The sequence below is a fragment of the Aedes aegypti genome, chromosome 3 (genome assembly GCF_002204515.2).
Source record: "Aedes aegypti strain LVP_AGWG chromosome 3, AaegL5.0 Primary Assembly, whole genome shotgun sequence".
Lineage (NCBI taxonomy): Eukaryota > Metazoa > Arthropoda > Insecta > Diptera > Culicidae > Aedes > Aedes aegypti.
Window position 1 is genome coordinate 291,888,056 of NC_035109.1, and position 18,894 is coordinate 291,906,949.

Consider the following 18,894-nt stretch of genomic DNA (forward strand, 5'->3'; position numbering starts at 1 on the left):
CTCGAAATTTTATGTTTGTTTGAACAATAAATCGTCATAAGTGTCATTGCACAGTGGTCCAGGAATCAGTTTTACGCGAATCAACTTTTTTATTTGCAAAAATACTGGTATATACTCTTGAGCAAAGTAGTAGAACTTGAAATTTTGATTAACTTTGCCGAAAAAAGTTTTTCTGTAGCTTAAAATTTGACTAATCTAGAGCATTTTTTCCGAATCATCGCAGGATGGTCCAACAAAAATATGTTTTTCAACTCTAATTTTTTTTAATATTAGTTTTTCGTCAATGTCGTCTATGAACGACTTTTAGAACTTAACGAAACGCAGAATTTGATACAAATTGATGATTGTTGATATCTATTTTAGTTCAAAAGTTATTAAACTTTTTGGGATAATTTTTTTTGTTAAATACATTTTATTAGAGTTACAAAAATAATACATCTGTAATTTTTTGATATAATATACAATTTTTAAATGCCGTCAAAAGATATTTTATATGTTTGCCCCAATCAAAGATATTCACAATCAAAGTAGGCATGTTTTTGAGAGAAAACCACAATAACTCCCAAATGGATGGAGATAGCAAGTTTCTACACTCACCAAATTACACATTTTTCAAAGCTCTAAAAGTGTTTCATAGACTACTTTGATGAGAAATTTGAATAGAAAACTCTATAGCCAGAAAACCAGTTTTGTTTGTCACCGAAGGAAAAAAAAGCTCTAAATCGGTCAATTTAAGAGACACAAAAAAACTTTTTTTGGCAAAGTTGCTTGAAATTGAATGGTCTACAACTTTGCTATATATATATATATATATATATATATATATATATATATATATATATATATATATATATATATATATATATATATATATATATATATATATATATATATATATATATATATATATATATATATATATATATATATATATATATATATATATATATATATATATATATATATATATATATATATATATATATATATATATATATATATATATATATATATATATATATATATATATATATATATATATATATATATATATATATATATATATATATATATATATATATATATATATATATATATATATATATATATATATATATATATATATATATTATATATATATATATATATAATATATATATATATATATATATATATATATATATATATATATATATATATATATATATATATATATATATATATATATATATATATATATATATATATATATATATATATATATATATATATATATATATATATATATATATATATATATATATATATATATATATATATATATATATATATATATATATATATATATATATATATATATATATATATATATATATATATATAATTTCTACAAATAAGAAAGTTAGTTACACAATTTCTATGAAAATGTGGTCCACCCCAATTTTCAATAACACCAAACAAAGGGTTTAACTAATACAAACAACTTTATAGAAGACCGTTCTCGTCTAATGTTTCATTCTAAAGCTCAAAATGCATCATTCCACGTAAAACTGATTCCTGGACCATGGTGCATTGGGCGTGATAACCACTATGCTGAGAACGCAGAGAGCACAAACATTCGATTACTTCCTATAAGAATTTCTTATGGAATTCCATATAAGAATATTTCAGAAAATATATTATAAAATCCTCCAAGAACTTTGCTTTTTCTAATATCTGTTGCAGGAACTTGTGAAATCCAAAAAGCCATGTGTTGTGAAATTTTCTCAGGAATCCCTTTGCACTCCCCAGTCAGTTTTTTGCTGGAACTCTTGAAACAATTTATGAAGCAGTTCATTGTGTTTTAAAGACTTTTTGGGAAGATGCCAAATGTGTCTTCCAAAAAAAATATAGAAGTATTGCTTACGGCTCGTTGAAGAAATTCGATATACTTTGAGGAACGATTTCTGAAAACAAACCCTGAAGAAATCGAGAAATGATCAAAACGTTTAAGATAATTTGGCACAAGCATTTATTTCCATAAAAGATGTTTGGTAAATTCCTTTGAAGATATATTGCAGACTATTATATTGGGTTAATGCTGATGATAAATATTGAGAAATTCAAACAAACAATTAATTCTCGTGACGAATTTTCTAGAATGATTTTTGGAAGAACTCTGATTTCAAGTTGAACTCCACAAATTATAAAATAAGTTTATCATAACTCAATTTTATGTAAATATGAATACTGAAAACAACTTTTGAAAAATCCAAACGATATATAAGCCTTGTAGCAAACAAGCTTCTTCTTCTTCTTTTCATTAACGTCCCCACTGGGACAGAGCCGGCTACTCAGCTTAGTGTTCTTATGCGCACTTCCACAGTTACAGGGCTGTTACAAAAATCTTAAAATCGTATCCGCGAAAATCGCGACTTCAGAAATTCGATCCGCGCCTGGGAACTCCAATCCGCGCCAAAAAAAAATCTGTTTCATGGACATATTTACTACCTACTCATTATAAAAAATGCGTAATCGAGCTTGACCAGGCAGGAAAAAAGGTACAAAGCGAAAAAAATCTAATAATTCGAGTTTTTTATGGAGAAAATCGTATTCAACAATATCACTCGAAATTTATTTGTCATCAACATTTCAATATATTTTTATAAAAAACCGTGCAATTTAATAAATGGTTGTGTCACTACAAGCAGAGAGGAGGCCTAGTTTGCAACTATACTTAACACAATTCGATATGATCTTTGCATACAATAGGAGATCCAAAATGTAGTTATTAATGATAACTTAAAAGGAAAAACACACACAGTAATTTTACATTGTCAATTAGAAGCATACAAAACCTTGAATTGCTATTTAAATTTCGATTTTTTCTGCAAATAGGTTTGCTTTCTGGTAGGGATCAGTTGATATGACATATGGCTTGGGTCCGATCAATATAAAACTACCCAAGCCAAACGTCAAATCGACTCATCCCTACCAGAAAGCGAGGCCGTTTGCGGCAGCCATTAGCGCTTTTAAAAAGCTGGATACATACAGTTTTTAGCGTTGCTTTCCATTTACTTCAAGTAATTTGTATCTTATAGATTTACAATACTTATTTTTCACTGAAAAAACTGCTAATTTGACTGCGAAGCTATCTATTGTTTTAAACTTTTCTATCTATCCTTAGATTTCATAGGGTAACCAACTATGACTGCAGCGCCAACACCCAGCCAAGATTTTACCCTATTACCCCGAATGCCATTTCCCCGAATGACATCACCTCGAAAACCATTACCCCGAATTCCATCACCCCGAATGCTATTACCCCGAATTTACAATTACCTTGACATGATTATATTGATGACATTTCCCCATGATATTGGGATTCGGGGTAATGTCATTCGGGGTAATGGGATTCGGGGTAATGGGGTAGAATCTCAGCCAAAGTGTCCGCATATTATCCGTACAAACTTTGAAGGCATGCATTTATGAGTTAAGCTGAACAAATTTAGTATTCCTACACGGTTTAATAGGGAAGGTGTACCGGTATTCGCCATGTACCAGTTATTCGCCACCCCGGATTATATACCATTTTACGATATATATGGTTGCCAATTGCTTAGTGTTCGCTAAATTGCTTTAAAATGATACAGAAACATTCTTGGAAACCGCAAAATTTTCCCAGAAAATTATAGAAAAAAATCATTTTCCTTAAAATTGTTGCTCCTTTGCACCTATTTTTTGCCATGGTGTTCCTGATTCGCCACCCTCCATAAGAATCAACGTAGGTGGCGAATTCAGGAACCGAAATTAAAATCGTGGCGAATACTGGTGCAAGTGGCCCAGTATTCGCCACCCCCATTTTTAATACAAAAACAAAGTTTCTGATTAGTTTTTATATTTTCCCTGTTGAACATGGATTGAAAGCTTTCGTTTAAAGTATTGACAGTAACCAAAGATCGTTTGATTTATGTATAAACAATATTTTTCCTTAGGGTGGCCAAAACTGGTACACCTCCCCTATTATGACATTTCTGATTTCAAATATTTTAAAGCCAAGCCAAATGTGTTGCATTTTCTAAAATTTTTAGCGGAAGAAAAAGAACTCACAGGATAATTTTCTATTTCCAGTTTATCTTAAAGTCAAGAACCTATAGATCGCCGTCAATAGAATTTTAGATAAGTGTCATTAAGAATTTAGGGAGGAACAATCTCTTGATTGACTAGCGACCCTCAAGAAAAATGACTACAAATAAAATGAAAATGATTTACTAATAAAATGTTACTGATTTTCACATTTCCCTGTACAGTATTTTTGATATCAGTGACTATACTAACTTAGGGACGTTCGAATCAAAATATCGATACCACCGATATATTGATTCAAAATATCGATATATCGGAATATCATATGATATATTTGAATGGAGCAAAATTTCCTTTATCGCTTAGTGACCTGTTGTTTAGTTTCCAAAGATTCAAATAAAAATCTTCAAATATTCAAGATTATTGGTATTTTAACCGTTTTGTACTTAACCCCTCTACCGGCAGCTTCATTTTTTACCGCCAAAAAAGTATTCAAATCACGATAACTTTTTTGTTTCTTAATATTTTGGCTTAATTTTTTACCAGATCTTTAAAAACTCTTCTAATTTGAGAGTCCGTGTCGATATTGATAATTGGTGTTCTTGTTTTGAAAATATTCCGATGTTCCTTGGGGGACCGACATTCTCTATATAAAATGTCTTTGACGACCATTTTGATTTTGATCAATTTATCAAAAAAATAAAATAAAACGTTTACTATACAATACCAGGTAATAAGGAGCTACCCTAAAAAATCATACAAATCGGTTAAGTATTCTTGGAGAAATCTGAAAATTACGATATGAGGTGAAATTTTCAGGATCTTTATTTGTTCAGCGTGGTACAAGAAACATAAATGCTCATTACTCAGAGACGGCTGCACCAAATTGCTTCATTTTTTCACAACACACTCGCATTAATGTATCATTCCGAGGAATGAATATCCGAATACGCTGAAAATTCTGTAGCCTGAGATATTTACGTGAGTCGTGGCCACGCGAAGAAATTTTCCAATATCTCTGGATCCAGATGACCTATTATCAATATCGACACTTATTCTGAAACTAGGAGAGTTTTTCAAGAACTTGGAATTCAAGAAAATAATGGTGCAAAAATATTGAGAAACAAAAAAGTTATCGTGATTTGAATATTTTTTTAGTGGTAAAAAATGAAGCGTCCGGTAGAGGGGTTAAGCATCTTCTGTTAAGTGACATGACAGTACAATTTGAACGGTAACTGCTTTTTGAAATACTAAAAATAAATTTTATATAAATTCCTACAAGTGTTTCCTTATATTAGTGTACGATATATCGGAAGGAAATATCGATATTACCGATATATTGAATGAGAAATATCGATACCAAAATATCGAAAGCAAAATATCGATATTCCGATATATTGAAAGTATCGGAACGTCCCTATAACTAACTGAACTTTACTACTCTCAATGAATTGGATTTTCCTTTTTAAATATAAAATTCCTAATTACGAAATCACGACTGTATGTATATAACTGCAATTTTTGCCGCATGATTTGGTAAATCCGCGATTTTCGCGACAGAATTTTATCCACCCGCGATTTTCGCGCTTGGCTGGCCAAATCCGCTACAAATCCGCGAAAATCGCGAAATCCGCGAGAATCGCGAAATACGCGCCAGTTGTAACAGCCCTGCAGTTATTAACTGAGAGCTTTCTTTACCAATGTTGCCATTTTTGTTTTTGTATATCGTGTGGCAGGTACGATTATACTCTATGCCCAGGGAAGTCAAGAAAAATTCCATTACGAAAAGATCCTGGACCGGCCGGGAATCGAACCCATACACCTTTAGCATGGCTTTGCTTTGTAGCCGCGGATTCTAACCACACGGCTTGGTAGACGCTGCACCGTTTTCTGGCGAGAATATCTTACTCTTACGTGTGGAGTTCAATCAGTACTTCAAACTAATGGGTAATGTAATATGCTTTTATTAAGTTCGTAATGGAACGTCGCATAACTTTGAGGGAATCAGATATTTCACACAAATACATGCCTCCACAGGCGGCCTTCTGATATTTAATACCACTATAAACTAAGAATTGACAATGGCAGTTGTTTACAATTAAAATGTTTGCTTCATTACGATGGTGCAGGGAACAATAAATAACTACTATTGGAACAAAAAATAAAATACAGGATCCAGTGCTGGATAGCTTGACGGCGTGCAAAGAGCATTTTCTATTGATTCAATGACGATGACATCTGAGATATTTCGGGACGAAATGAACAACACAAAATCAATCGACTTTAAACATACTATCTAAGAACCGAAGAAAAAGAACAACGTACATTTTCAATGAAATAAAAATGTAAATGAAAAAGTAACCAAATTCATGAAACATTTTCCATCCCGGTTTCTACGTTTACGTCTCTAGCACCTTTTCTATTGGCTTGGGTTTCCAACCGATTCAACAATAGACCAGGAAGCATAACTCTAAGCCAATTTCGATCTCCGTCATGTACAGATCCTCAACTATGATCTATGTTCAGTTTATGTACAATTTTACAAATACTTTAGTGCATAAATTGTGCTCTGATCGGAGTAAAAACAACTTACATTCATTCACGGCAACGGTGTTTGCTTTCGAGAATGGACAAGTGCTGGTGCGGATATGTGACAAAATTGAGAAATCGACTTGAACCTATCCTTGCTTTGCACTATATGTCCTAGGTTTGTTCAGGAAGGTTTATAAATTTAGCTTTCAGGTTGTTTCAGAGACAAGGGCCCGAACCGTCGGAGGGGTGGGAATTCGACGATGCTTTCGTTCATCGATTTATTAGAGATTGGGGAGCAGAAAATCAAAACTGGAACGCATAAATCATAACGGAACTGAAATGGAATTAAGAAACCGAGAGACACAGTCGATGCCTGACAAAAAAAAAAAACTATGCAAACGATAAGATGATTGGTGTATGATGAGAGTATGGTTGATTCGAACTAAAGATAGAGATAAATACGATTAGTACGCGGCAGTAACGAAACGAAGCTAGAATTTTGATTAGTATTTGATATTTTTAATTAATGCCAGAATATCATACTGTGGAAACAGAAAATCAAAAGTATATCCAATGAGTAATAACAGTCGATAACAAGAACGAGATGGTAATAAAAAGCATTAGAATGGAAGCACTGTATCACTTACCTCCGGTGATGGTCAACGTGGCGAATTCGTACTCGGCCACAGTGAAGCCGGCGTTGTTGTGAGCCGTTACCCTTAGATTGTACCACGTCGCCGGTTCCAGATCGAGAACAACAAAGTTGCCACCGGGTTTGACATTGTTCGAAATCTGATTCCAATCGGGTTGATCCCTATAATGAAGACAACAGGTTAGAATTTGGAGCTCACGCACACCTGGAACTGCATTATTTTCGAACTTGAATGAACCTAAAATATTCATTTACAGGGTTATAGTTATCGGTGTAATCTTAAAAAAATCTTTTTCTATCGGTTGAATATATTACTACATAGGATGAGAAAGGAAGGGGAAATCCCCTGTACCGGACATTTATGCTTTGCTTATCTTAAACCTGACTACACATATCTATTCTGTGATTGACCGAAGTCAGTGAAGATGCACAAATAATCAACTAAAAGATCGGCTGGGATTGGCCATTATTTTCTTTATTGTGTATAATTTAATGCCTCCATTTATACAAGGTCAATAACGGCGCAGGCCACGTCTTAACAGTCAGGTAGAATTCGGAGAAAGAATATTAGTGTGTAGCCTTTGCTATTTGAAGGCCGTGTTTACCTCTGAATATCCACAAAGGTTACTGGAAGGAAAGTTTGTTGATAGGCAGGATCGTTGGGTCATAGGATTCATTTTAATAAGCGTTCAGACCAAGATAATTTTTTTTTTTGTTAAAAATAAACAAACTTATAAATATAATACTTTTGGTTAATGTGAAAAATTTTTTTGGAAGAAAATAAATGCCGACACTTGAAGTGACGAACGGTTCAAAGTTTGTTGAACAAATACGTAAACGCAACATTCTTACAACTGTCATGACGAAGGCGTGTGTTATCATAATTCAATTATCTGAAAGACAATAAAAAACGAGCTCGATTGATTGGATCATCGTAGAAGACTTTTATGCCGACACTGACAGTGACGAAACATTCATAGTTTGTTGAATAATAATATTTAAGTAACATTCCCACCGTCATAACAACAAAAAACTTGTAGTCATTCTAAGTTAACATATTTGAAATTAAATCATGAAACGATCTCACCAATTGATCTTCCATCCTTTACTGAGTAGCCACAAATCACTTTCAGGATTCAAGAAGCAACAAAACGGCATGCTTGGGCTTCATAAAGCTCACAACAAATTCCCCAGTACCGGACACAATCCGTTAAATGTAAAATGTAAATTTGTATGTTCTTAGTTACACGCACATCTGATGGAGTACCTTTTTTAGATCAAAGAAAATACCTATTGACCATTTTTGCATTTGTATGTCGTATGGCTGACGCGAAGATTTCAGTATCCTCGACAGTTGGTACTCAATCCCACGACTCTTTGTCTTGCGATGCACGGCAGCATAGCGACATGAATTTAGAAATTTAGAAACGTATCATAGCTGTCGAAAAAAAACCTTCTATTTGCATGAAACGTCGAGAAATGGTGTTACTTTTATTGCACGGTTTTAGAAATTTTGAAATGATAACGGTACGCATCCCCCGTGCAAAAACAATCGTTGTAAAATTGGTGCATAAAACTACTTGAAAACGTAACAATGAAAATCAATCACAAACAAACGTTGAGCCATTGAGAAGCATTCTGCTGAACCGTTTCAGAGTACCGTGCACCCCCGCTAATTTGAACGGTACGGTCATTTTTAATTTGAACATCTAGTCACCCTAGAAACGTGGTTCTGGTTACCTCTTTCACTGTTTTGTTTTGATTCTGCGTTCCGCTCCACAGCGTTCCATTTCACTTCACTCCGTTCCATGAGCTAAATGACGTTTGAACCATTTTTAATCTGAACGATGTGCAAATTAGCGGGGTACAGATTAAAAAGTGTTCAAACCAACGGGGGTACCCGATAGAGATGGGCGACTCACTCACGAATCATTCAAAAGAGTCGACTCTCGAAAATTAGTGAACGAATCACGGTTCTTTTCAAAAGAGTCATGATTCATTTGCACCTAATATTTTGGAAGAGGGCCTAAAAATTTACTAGGAATCATATTTTCGAGTTTCAATTGTCGTAGTCAAACAATTCGGACATGTATTAATAGTTAAAGCTGCTGTACGAAAAATATTCTCATTCAAAAACTGTTATACATTTTGTTTCTTGTGTAAATTACATGATTTATTTTTGGTTTTATGAATGAGTCACAGAATCGATCAAAAGAGTCGATTCACTTTTGTGAGTGAGTCACCTACGATTCGCTCTCAAAATTTGATCATTTTGATCTTATTGAGATTACTGTCTTGACTTCAGAATGATGGCAACATTCGTCACATAAGTGTTCTCAAAACTATCCATGTTTGGATATTTGGTAACTCAATTTTGGCCGCTTTCATCAAACTGTCATGGTCACCATATTTTCGAAGTCGTAAGTATCAAAGATTTTTTAAAGTATTTTGGTGTCGATAAAAATATGTACCTATAAGACCATTGTTTACCAATTAGATTTTGAGAGGGATCATATTATTGATGAGCATTATGACGCAGAGCTTTTGTGTGTATAGGAAACTTTTTTTGCACGGCCGTGTGAAAAAAATTCCGTGCAAAAACAGAATCGGGTGTAGTTCGAATTGCAATCGGCTCTGTATTGCCAAATAAATGTTGTGCCTGTAGCATAAAAAAACAAGTTTGTTGATATTTTTTTCTAGACTAGTTTGTAGTTTCACAAATCCAGAGGCTAAAAGACACCAAATGTACTCAATATACGTAGTAATTGGTTGAACCAAGAGGTTTTTTTTTAAATCCTAAAACCGGTTTATTTTAAGCAGGGAATGTCTGAAAACCCAGGCCGTGAAAAAAAAAAATGCAGTCAGAAATTAATTATGCGTGGCCCATTCTTTGCGAGTAAATTCAACTCAAAGCAAGGTGCAGGAGACTATTTGTATTTGTGCGAGACAAAGTAAAGCACAATATCTATTTTTCAGTCTCTTTCGTGGAAGCACAAACCATCACTCTTAAAACATTTTTGCAAATTATGCTTTGAAAGCGGACAAGCATAATAAGTGCTTTGCAAAAACTTATAGTTGTGGATCTTAATATATTTAGTGAAGTCAGAAACATAAGGTGTTCATCGTGTTTAAAAGTTTTGACAGTCACATATTACTGAAATGAATTCAAGTGGAATTTTTTACGCGTGTATCAAACACAAAGAGTGAAAATGAGACAACTCACGCAGACCAAAGCACATTGCGAGTCGTCACTGCCAGGGTGCAGTCCAAAAAAAAAAATACTCGTGCACGTCTCCTTCGAATTTATTGTGCCATTTCGCAGCAGCGCGTGTAGCACCGAAAGAAATTTGAGTCGCACCTAAGTTTTCACCAAGCTTGATAATACTCCTCCTCAGTCCTAAACTTCACCAGAGTTCGGTACCATGCTCTAGAGCAGGGTGCTGTCTCTGCCTCTTCGTAAGAGAGCGAAAAAATACAAAGCAGGAAAGGTAACGAAAAAGGACCGATGAAGATGCGGCACAAAATGCAACAGAGAAAAATTCCATAAAAAAGTGCCAACCCAACTCCGCGAGGCCTGTTTTGTTCGGGCGGGTCACTCAAGATTTTTTTAAGTGTTAACATCGATGAGTATATCAGCAAGAGAGAAAGAGTACCGCTAAAAATCCTTGCCGTTCGATGCACTCTTGCACGAATTGTTTGATGATTTGTGTTGTGAATTTTGAGTGCAATTTTTACTATACAGAAAAAACCTCAAAAATATCTCTTTTTTGCATCACAGAAGAATTTCTGCCAAGTCTTGTTTTCACCGATAGAATACTTTGAGAGTTTAGCCATAAGCTAGGGGAAAAAAAACGTAAGTTAATCGAACAGCCGCAAATATACTCTGCTGGTAGAACTTACGCAGCAAGTGGCATAAACATAACGTGAGTTTCCCGATTTCACTGCAGGCACGTGATTTCACCTGACTTGCCAACACGATCGCCAACATTCTGTTGTTCCGAAACCGAACAAACAGGCAACCTCCTCGTGCCGTGCACAGTCTGGCCAACATCTATCAGCCCCGGCGGCTAAAGATCAGGGAAAGGAAACCACCTCATCGGAGCTGTTGGTAAGTTGCAACATACCAAGCCAGATTACCGACAAGTGACGTCCGCCATTTTATTCAGCCACGCTGGACAAAAAGAAAGCCACTGGAATCAGAAGATAGAACCGGTGAGAAACCGAAACAGCCAACCAGAAAAAGCCTGCAAAAGCAGTAAGTGCTTGCTAATGAGTTTAGGCGGACAAGGAACTAATGTTGGTTCCCTTTAGGGCTTTTTTCTCTTATCCTCTTGTCGTCTTAGTGTGCAGTCAGCGGATCCGCACGGAGGAACCAAGTGCTTGCAACACGGGCGGCATCCGAGCGTGGTCGTAGAAGCGACGGAGCGACATCGGCCTTGACGAACGCGGTCACTGGCAGGCCCACACACGTCAGATCCATTCGGCTGGGTTCCCCGGTGACAAAAGACAGCATCATGTGCGTGCAGTCCGGTTGCGAAAAGGTGCAGTAGTCGACTGTCGGGGAAAGCAGCCATCCATATAGGGTAAGCTCACCAGCATAGGGCTGACAGCCGTTTGTCCTCGCACAGTGAGCAAGCCAAGAGCCAGCGCGGTCGACGAGCGTTCAGTGTGACACGAGCAGTGCAATGCCTCGGCGCTCCATCATGCTGCCCTTCCGTCAACGTTCGGCCGATTGGATTTCCCGGGCGTAAGCCCAGAAGAAGAGAGGGTGCACCCTAATGAAGAACCGTGAGTAATGGTGGTAAGCTCCATCGAGGTTAATACCGCAATCGTGTATTATCCTCGATTTTGCTAAGCATCGAACGGTATTATCTTCGATTTTAATCCCGGTATTAACTTTAGTGCGGCGATTTTGGCGCACTAAAGTTAATACGAGATTTTCCAAATAATGGCTGCGTGCATTAATTTGCCTACACGCACACTACTGCATTCGTATAGAAAACGTCAAAAGAGAAAAATCAAAACATTCGTGTTGTGGTTTTTCCTTGTCGGCGTAGGAATTAGATTATAGAGGAGAAACTCAGAAACATCTGTGCGGTCGAGTTCGAGGACAGCATGTTGTGAGAAGATTTCCGAAATCCTGGACAAGAAGCCGCATCACACAGACAACACTCGACCGTGGCTGTTAAACAGGATACAAATTGTTGTCTCCCATTGATCCCTGCAACCGGCCGCCTCTAGCTAGTGCATCGGACTAAATCACAACACTGTTCGATCCGCGAGTACACACAGTGGACGGTCAAGCATGCCCAGCAATGTTTCCCTGTTATTGACCGCCTTCAGCTGGAGGAAATTCGCCAATCCGAGGCCATGGATACCCTGAACATTAGGATCGAGCCGAGCAAACCCTTTCCAGACCTGTGTGCCGCCGCCGAACGCACCGGACAAGGGTATCGGCGGGGTGCCATACATATTTGGGGACAATATGAATATTCATTATATTTTGGCATGTTTGGAAAATTTTCCACAATATTTAGTTACCAGTTTGCTGAGGATCGATGGTTAGAATCCCAACCGACAAGGATCTTTTTCGTTAAGACAATAAATTCATTCGACTGCCCAGGGCATAAAGAACCTTCGTCCTTGACAGACGATTTACAAATTTGAAAATTGATAAATACAGTTCTCAATGGAATTGACCAGAAGAGCATTATGCTGAGAAGAGGGACGTCCCGTTAGACAAATCGACATTATTGACATTTTATTCAGAAGTATAATGACCTAAAACCATTGAACAAAAATAACTTTTAACTAGTACCGGATTCTTGGAATTTTTAAAGAGGCTATTACAATGATTGTAGTATAATTCGACAGATTCCTCTTGTGATTCTTTTTGCGATATATTCAGGAATGCCTCAAATAGTACCTGCATGGATTTCATAAGAAATTACTCAAAGATCTATCCAGAAATAGTTCTTCGAGTTTCTCCAGGAAGATTCTAGGCATTTCTCAAATCAATCATGTCATACGTTATACCTTGAATGTACCTCCGCTTCCTCCGCTTTTTTATTCAATAGTTCATATTCTGATAGCTTCAAGAAATTTCTCAATGATTGTTCCATGAACTCCTACTATGTTTATCACAGGAATCCTTCAAGCAAATCTTTCCTGGTTTTCGTCACGATTTTTTTATGCGTTTTATTCATCGCTTCGAAAAGCTTCGCAATTATTTCTGAAGGAATAAGTGAAACAATCCTTCTATCGATTTATCCTAGTATTCATCTAGAAAAATTGTTTAAAAATACTTATAAGAATTCTTTCTCGAATTCCTTTATGTGTAGCTTGAGGATATGTCGCATAAACCTATACAGCTAATTTTCCAGAAATTCCTCAAAACATTCCTTCAGACTTTTTTCCGTGAATTCAATAATTTTACCATGGACTTTGAAGTATTTCATTCAGAGTTCAATTTTTCCAGGCATTATTCTACGAGTTCGTCTAGGAATCCCACAAAATAATTATTCATATTTTCTATTATTCTGCGATCTATAAAATATTCAGAGAGTTCATTTACTTGGGGTTCATTCACATATTTCATAACGCTGAAAATGGACATTCTTGGCACCCACCCACCTCCTCGTAACGCGTTTTGTATGAAAGCTCTAGCGTTATGAAATTTGTGAATAAGCCCTTGCTATTTATTTGGCTATCTAAAAAAACAGGAATATGCATAAAAATTACTGAACTAATCTTTAAAGAAATTTTAGACGAAATCCTTGATGAATTCTTAAAGAGATAGATACCTTTGGGTAAATATATTTATTGAAGGTATCCCAGGATACATTTGTAGAGAAATCCTTGGCGAATTTTCTGGAAGACACCAGTGAATGAATACTTGAAGCAATGTGTAAATATTGCTAGAATATATCCGTGCGAAAAATTTTGGATTTTAACATGAAAAATCTTTTTTTTTTTCACTAGTGAGCGGAAATAGGGTCATGAGCGGATACTGGTGCACTGATTATGGCAAAACACATTTAACGAATTATTTCTCGAAATTGAAAACACTTTTCAATAAAATATAATAAATATAATTTTTGGACTTGCCCTTCGCGCAACAGAGTCATTGAGGCTCGTGCCAGGCAGATGAAAGAGAATATCCGTTATGATAACGGTCGTTTCCGGAATTTGCCTGGTAGAGCATCGAACAATGCTCTTTTTTCAGTTAACGATCGCTTGATTATGAATCATACCCATCAGGAAGATCATAATCATGCTCATTCGCAAACTAATTTTAATCCGTCGGGTAGCCGTTCGAATCTATCAATTTCGAATGTATCTACCCACGAAAAATCCTTTGCCGATATCGTAGCAAGTAATTTGAACTCCTCCCCTATTCTTACTATGAGTACCCATTCTACTTGTTTCAAATCAAATGGAAAAACCCCTACCGCCACAAGTAACTCCTACTCCGCTTCTTCGTCTACCGAAAATTCTAATGGGAAATCATCAGATAATGTACCCACTTCAAGTGACATGTCTGCCTCTGATTTTAATTTTCTAACTGAACAATTGAATCTAATGATTGATGCAATTTTCAAAGCCACTACTATGACTGAAGCAGTCCAAGTTGGTGTAAAATTTACAAATCAAATTGTTATTGGATTACGTATTTCTAATGGATCCAAATAATAATTTAAATATTTTAAATTGGAATGCTCGTTCTCTGAATGGTAAAGAGGACGAGCTGTTCAATTTTCTTACAGTTAATAACGTGCATATAGCAGTTATTACCGAAACGTATTTAAAACCTGGATCTAAACTCAAAAGAGATCCTAACTTTTTTGTTTATCGTAATGATCGACTTGATGGGGCATGTGGGGGAGTTGCAATCATCATTGATAGGCGTCATTTGAAACTAAACTTCAGGTGTTTCTGTTGAAACACAGTTTGGTAAATATACTTTCATAGCTGCCTATTTGCCTTTTCAATGCTCTGAACAGCAAGTTAAGTTGCTCCAAACTGACTTGCGAAAATTGACTCACAATAAGTCAAATTTTTTTGTCATTGGTGACTTTAATGCTAAACATCGGTCATGGAATAATTCTCAAAGTAATTCCAACGGCAGAATTTTATTTGATGAGTGCTCTTCAGGATATTTCTCAATTCAATACCCTGATAGCCCTACATGTTTTTCCTCCTCTAGAAATCCATCTACGATTGACTTGGTCTTAACCGACTCTAGTCATCTTTGTAGCCAATTAGTTACTCATGCTGATTTTGATTCTGATCATGTCCCTGTTACATTTCAAATATCCCATAAAGCGATTCTCAATCCTATCAGCTCGACTTACAATTATTTTCGAGCCGACTGGAATATATATGAAACGTATATTGACTCTAATCTCAATGTTAACATTTCATTACAAACTAAACTTGATATTGATAATGCTCTTGAAACTTTAACAAATTCCATTGTTGAAGCCAGGAGCATCGCAATTCCAAAATGTGAAGTAAAATTTGAATCCGTGATTATAGACGATGATCTTAAACTCTTGATCCGCCTTAAAAACGTGAGGAGAAGGCAATTTCAACGCACTCGCGATCCTGTTATGAAAATTATATGGCAGGATTTGCAGAAAGAAATTAAGAAACGTTTTGCTCAATTAAGAAACAAAAATTTTGAAAATAAGATTTCTCAATTGGACCCTGGCTCTTAGCCCTTTTGGAAATTATCTAAAATCTTGAAAAAACCTCAGAAGCCAATACCGGCATTGAAAGAGGAAAACAAATCTCGCGTTGAGTATCATACAGGCGTATCTGCAGTGATCGATTTCTCTTCGTCGATTTTCTCTTTCGATAAGTACATGAATTTCAATCGATTTTGGTAACATTTTACGATGCAACATGATGAAGGACAATGAGTTCTTTCTATTGAATCGAAAACAGCAGTCGAAAACAGTCGCCCGGATAAGTAATTGACTAAAGAGAAAATCAATGAAGAGAAATCGATCATTGTAGTTACGCCCTTGATACTCAACGCGAGAAATTATTACTAACTAAGGCTGATACAAATATTAATTTTCTTTTATGTCACCCCCCCTTCGAAAATCCGAAAATTTTGAAGGGGAGAAAAAAAAATTCATCATTTTTTGACATTATTTTGTTTTTTTTTTCAATTTTTAAAGTAAAAAACAAGTAAAATAATGATCCAGAGGACGATTGAAAAAAGTTTACCAACTATCATTAAAAATAATAATTTCGAAAAAATAACTTTTTTTTTCATTTTTATTTTTTGTTCCTTATTTATTTTTATCCCCCCCCTCGTACCTTCCAAGTGGTCTCGGACATAAATGAAATTTAATATTTGTATCAGCCTAATAGGGTCCTAAAGGCCTGTCCCAATTTTAGCGCCAAACGCTTAAGTTTAGGCCAAGAACACATGTTTACTCATTTTTTTAATGTTTTCCGTTGGTTTAAGTTCAAAAAACATATTTTTTATATTTCTTTAGATTTTGTCACACCCCTTGACTTAAACTCAAATTTTGTTTTCCGTGTCCCTTCCAAAATGTCAGATAGGAACAACCCCAGTGTTAAAACTAAAACCCCTGTGGTGTTTTTGTCGACTAAGCGAACGTCAAAAAGAAACAAAAGTGTCAAGGTTCATTTATGGACCCAATTTTTAAATTAAAGTTTAAATATGATATACTCGTTATTTGAGCGGGAAAACAATAGTTTCAGTAACATGCTCTTTCGTGTTATTACATAAAAACAAGATTTCATTAAACATTTTAGGACCCTATTATATCTGGCTGAAATCCTTACAGATTCCTGCAGAAATTTCTGATGGAATGCCAGAGGAAAAATCCAAAGGAGATCCCTAAAGGAATCTTTAGAGATACTCTTAAAAGAACACCAGAAGATGTGTCTCAAGGATTTTTTGTAGAAAACCTAGAGAGGTTCATGAAGAAATCCATGTAGGAATTCCTGCCGATTTTCTAAAAAGATTTTTAAGGACTCTTTGAAGAAAATTGCGAAGGGATTTTTGAAGGAATCCAAGGAACAATAACTGGAGGAATTCTTGAAAAAAATTACAGAAATATTAATTTGGATGATCCCTGAAGGAGTTCCTATACGAATCCTTAGGGGAATTCCTTGAAGTGTTCCAGGAGGCCTCCCAGAAGACATCCATATTAGAAATCAATGTAAGAATTTCTAAAAATTTCCCAGGTACAATAACTGGCGGAAGAAAAATCCGAAGCAGTAACTGGGATAATCTGTTAAGGAATCTCTGGGTTAGTTCCTGTCGCCTTCTGGAAGGAGTAGGAAGGGGTTTATCTCAAGTTATTTCATGCACCAATCCCTTTAGATCTAGGTATTTTTCCAGCATTATTTTTTAAATTACTCCAAAATTCCTTAGTTTTGGAGTACAGTTGACTCTCCACACCTCGACATTCTATAACTCGATATACACTATAACTCGATGGATTTTTCGGTCCCTTCACATTCCCATACATCGCGCTCTCCATAAGTCGATATTTTTATAACTCGATGTCTCCACTAGTCGATGTAACGTGAGAGGTAAATTTCTCTCCATAACTCGATATCTATTTCAAAATCATTTTTTTTTTTGGAAACATTATTTAATTTTTGTTTGGAGGTGTTTAAATACTTGCAAGTTTTATTAAAAGTTGAAAAACATGAATATAAATAAAAATATTGTCAGTAAAAGAAACGTGACTTTTCGAGCATTTCGATTTTTTTTTCAATTGATAGTTATTAAAGTACTATCAACAAAATAGTATTGCTTTCTTACAGAAGTGATCATATATGTATCAGAAATACAGAAATTCGTTCCTTCGATTTTGTGATTTTTTGTGTCGGTATATTCCATAACTCGATAATTTAAGTCGATGGTCCCTTGAATATCGAGTTATGAAGAGTCGACTGTAATTAAAAAAAAAATGCTGGAAAAATACCTAGACCTACCCTAGAGAAATTTCAGGAGTAATCTCTGTTACTATAATGGTAAAACCCTGGAAGAGTTCCTGGATGAATCCATTGAGGTATTATCGGAATAATTCTAGGACGATATCATGAAACAGTTTGTGGAAAAATCCCGGAAGGAGATGCTAGGAGATTCATCAATGGAAGAAATTCTATAGCACTGACGGGTGGAATATCCGTTTTAGAAGAATACTTGAATTAATCTCAAGAGGAGCTTTGAAAGAAACCTCTTGAGGAACTCTTGGTGGAAATTCTAGAAAATTTCTTGAAAACGTACGACACAAGAAACAATTGAAACAATCCCCTGAAGAATTACTAGAGGAATACTTGAAAAAATGAAGTAAAAATTTCTCAGGTGGAATTCCTTGGCGAATTTTTGGTAGAATTTTAGGAAGAATTCTATAAGAAATCCATAAGAAATTTTGAGAGTTTTTGAAAGTATTACTTGAGTAATTACTGTAGTAATCGATGGAGAAATTTCAAATGGCATGAATTTCTGAGAGGCCTTAGAAAAAAAAATAGAATGTCCTAGAGAGTCCTAGGAACTCCTGGAAAAATCCTTGGTGGAATTCCTGGGCAAATATCTGTGAAAATTTTATCATGGCTAATCGAAGAATGCATCTCTGCCACCATGACTT

At 35.3% G+C, this 18,894-nt stretch overlaps 1 protein-coding gene across 44 annotated transcripts in view; it reads right to left on the reverse strand.

Annotated features, from left to right (window-relative positions):
* LOC5573626 (Down syndrome cell adhesion molecule-like protein Dscam2) overlaps window positions 1-18,894 on the reverse strand; it is a 302,956-nt gene that overhangs the window by 62,583 nt on the left and 221,479 nt on the right. For all 44 annotated transcript variants that reach the window (XM_021849888.1, XM_021849886.1, XM_021849890.1 and 41 more), the window contains one exon: window positions 7,245-7,411. In XM_021849888.1, coding sequence (XP_021705580.1) covers window positions 7,245-7,411 — 167 coding nt within the window. The remainder of the gene's footprint in view (window positions 1-7,244; window positions 7,412-18,894) is intronic.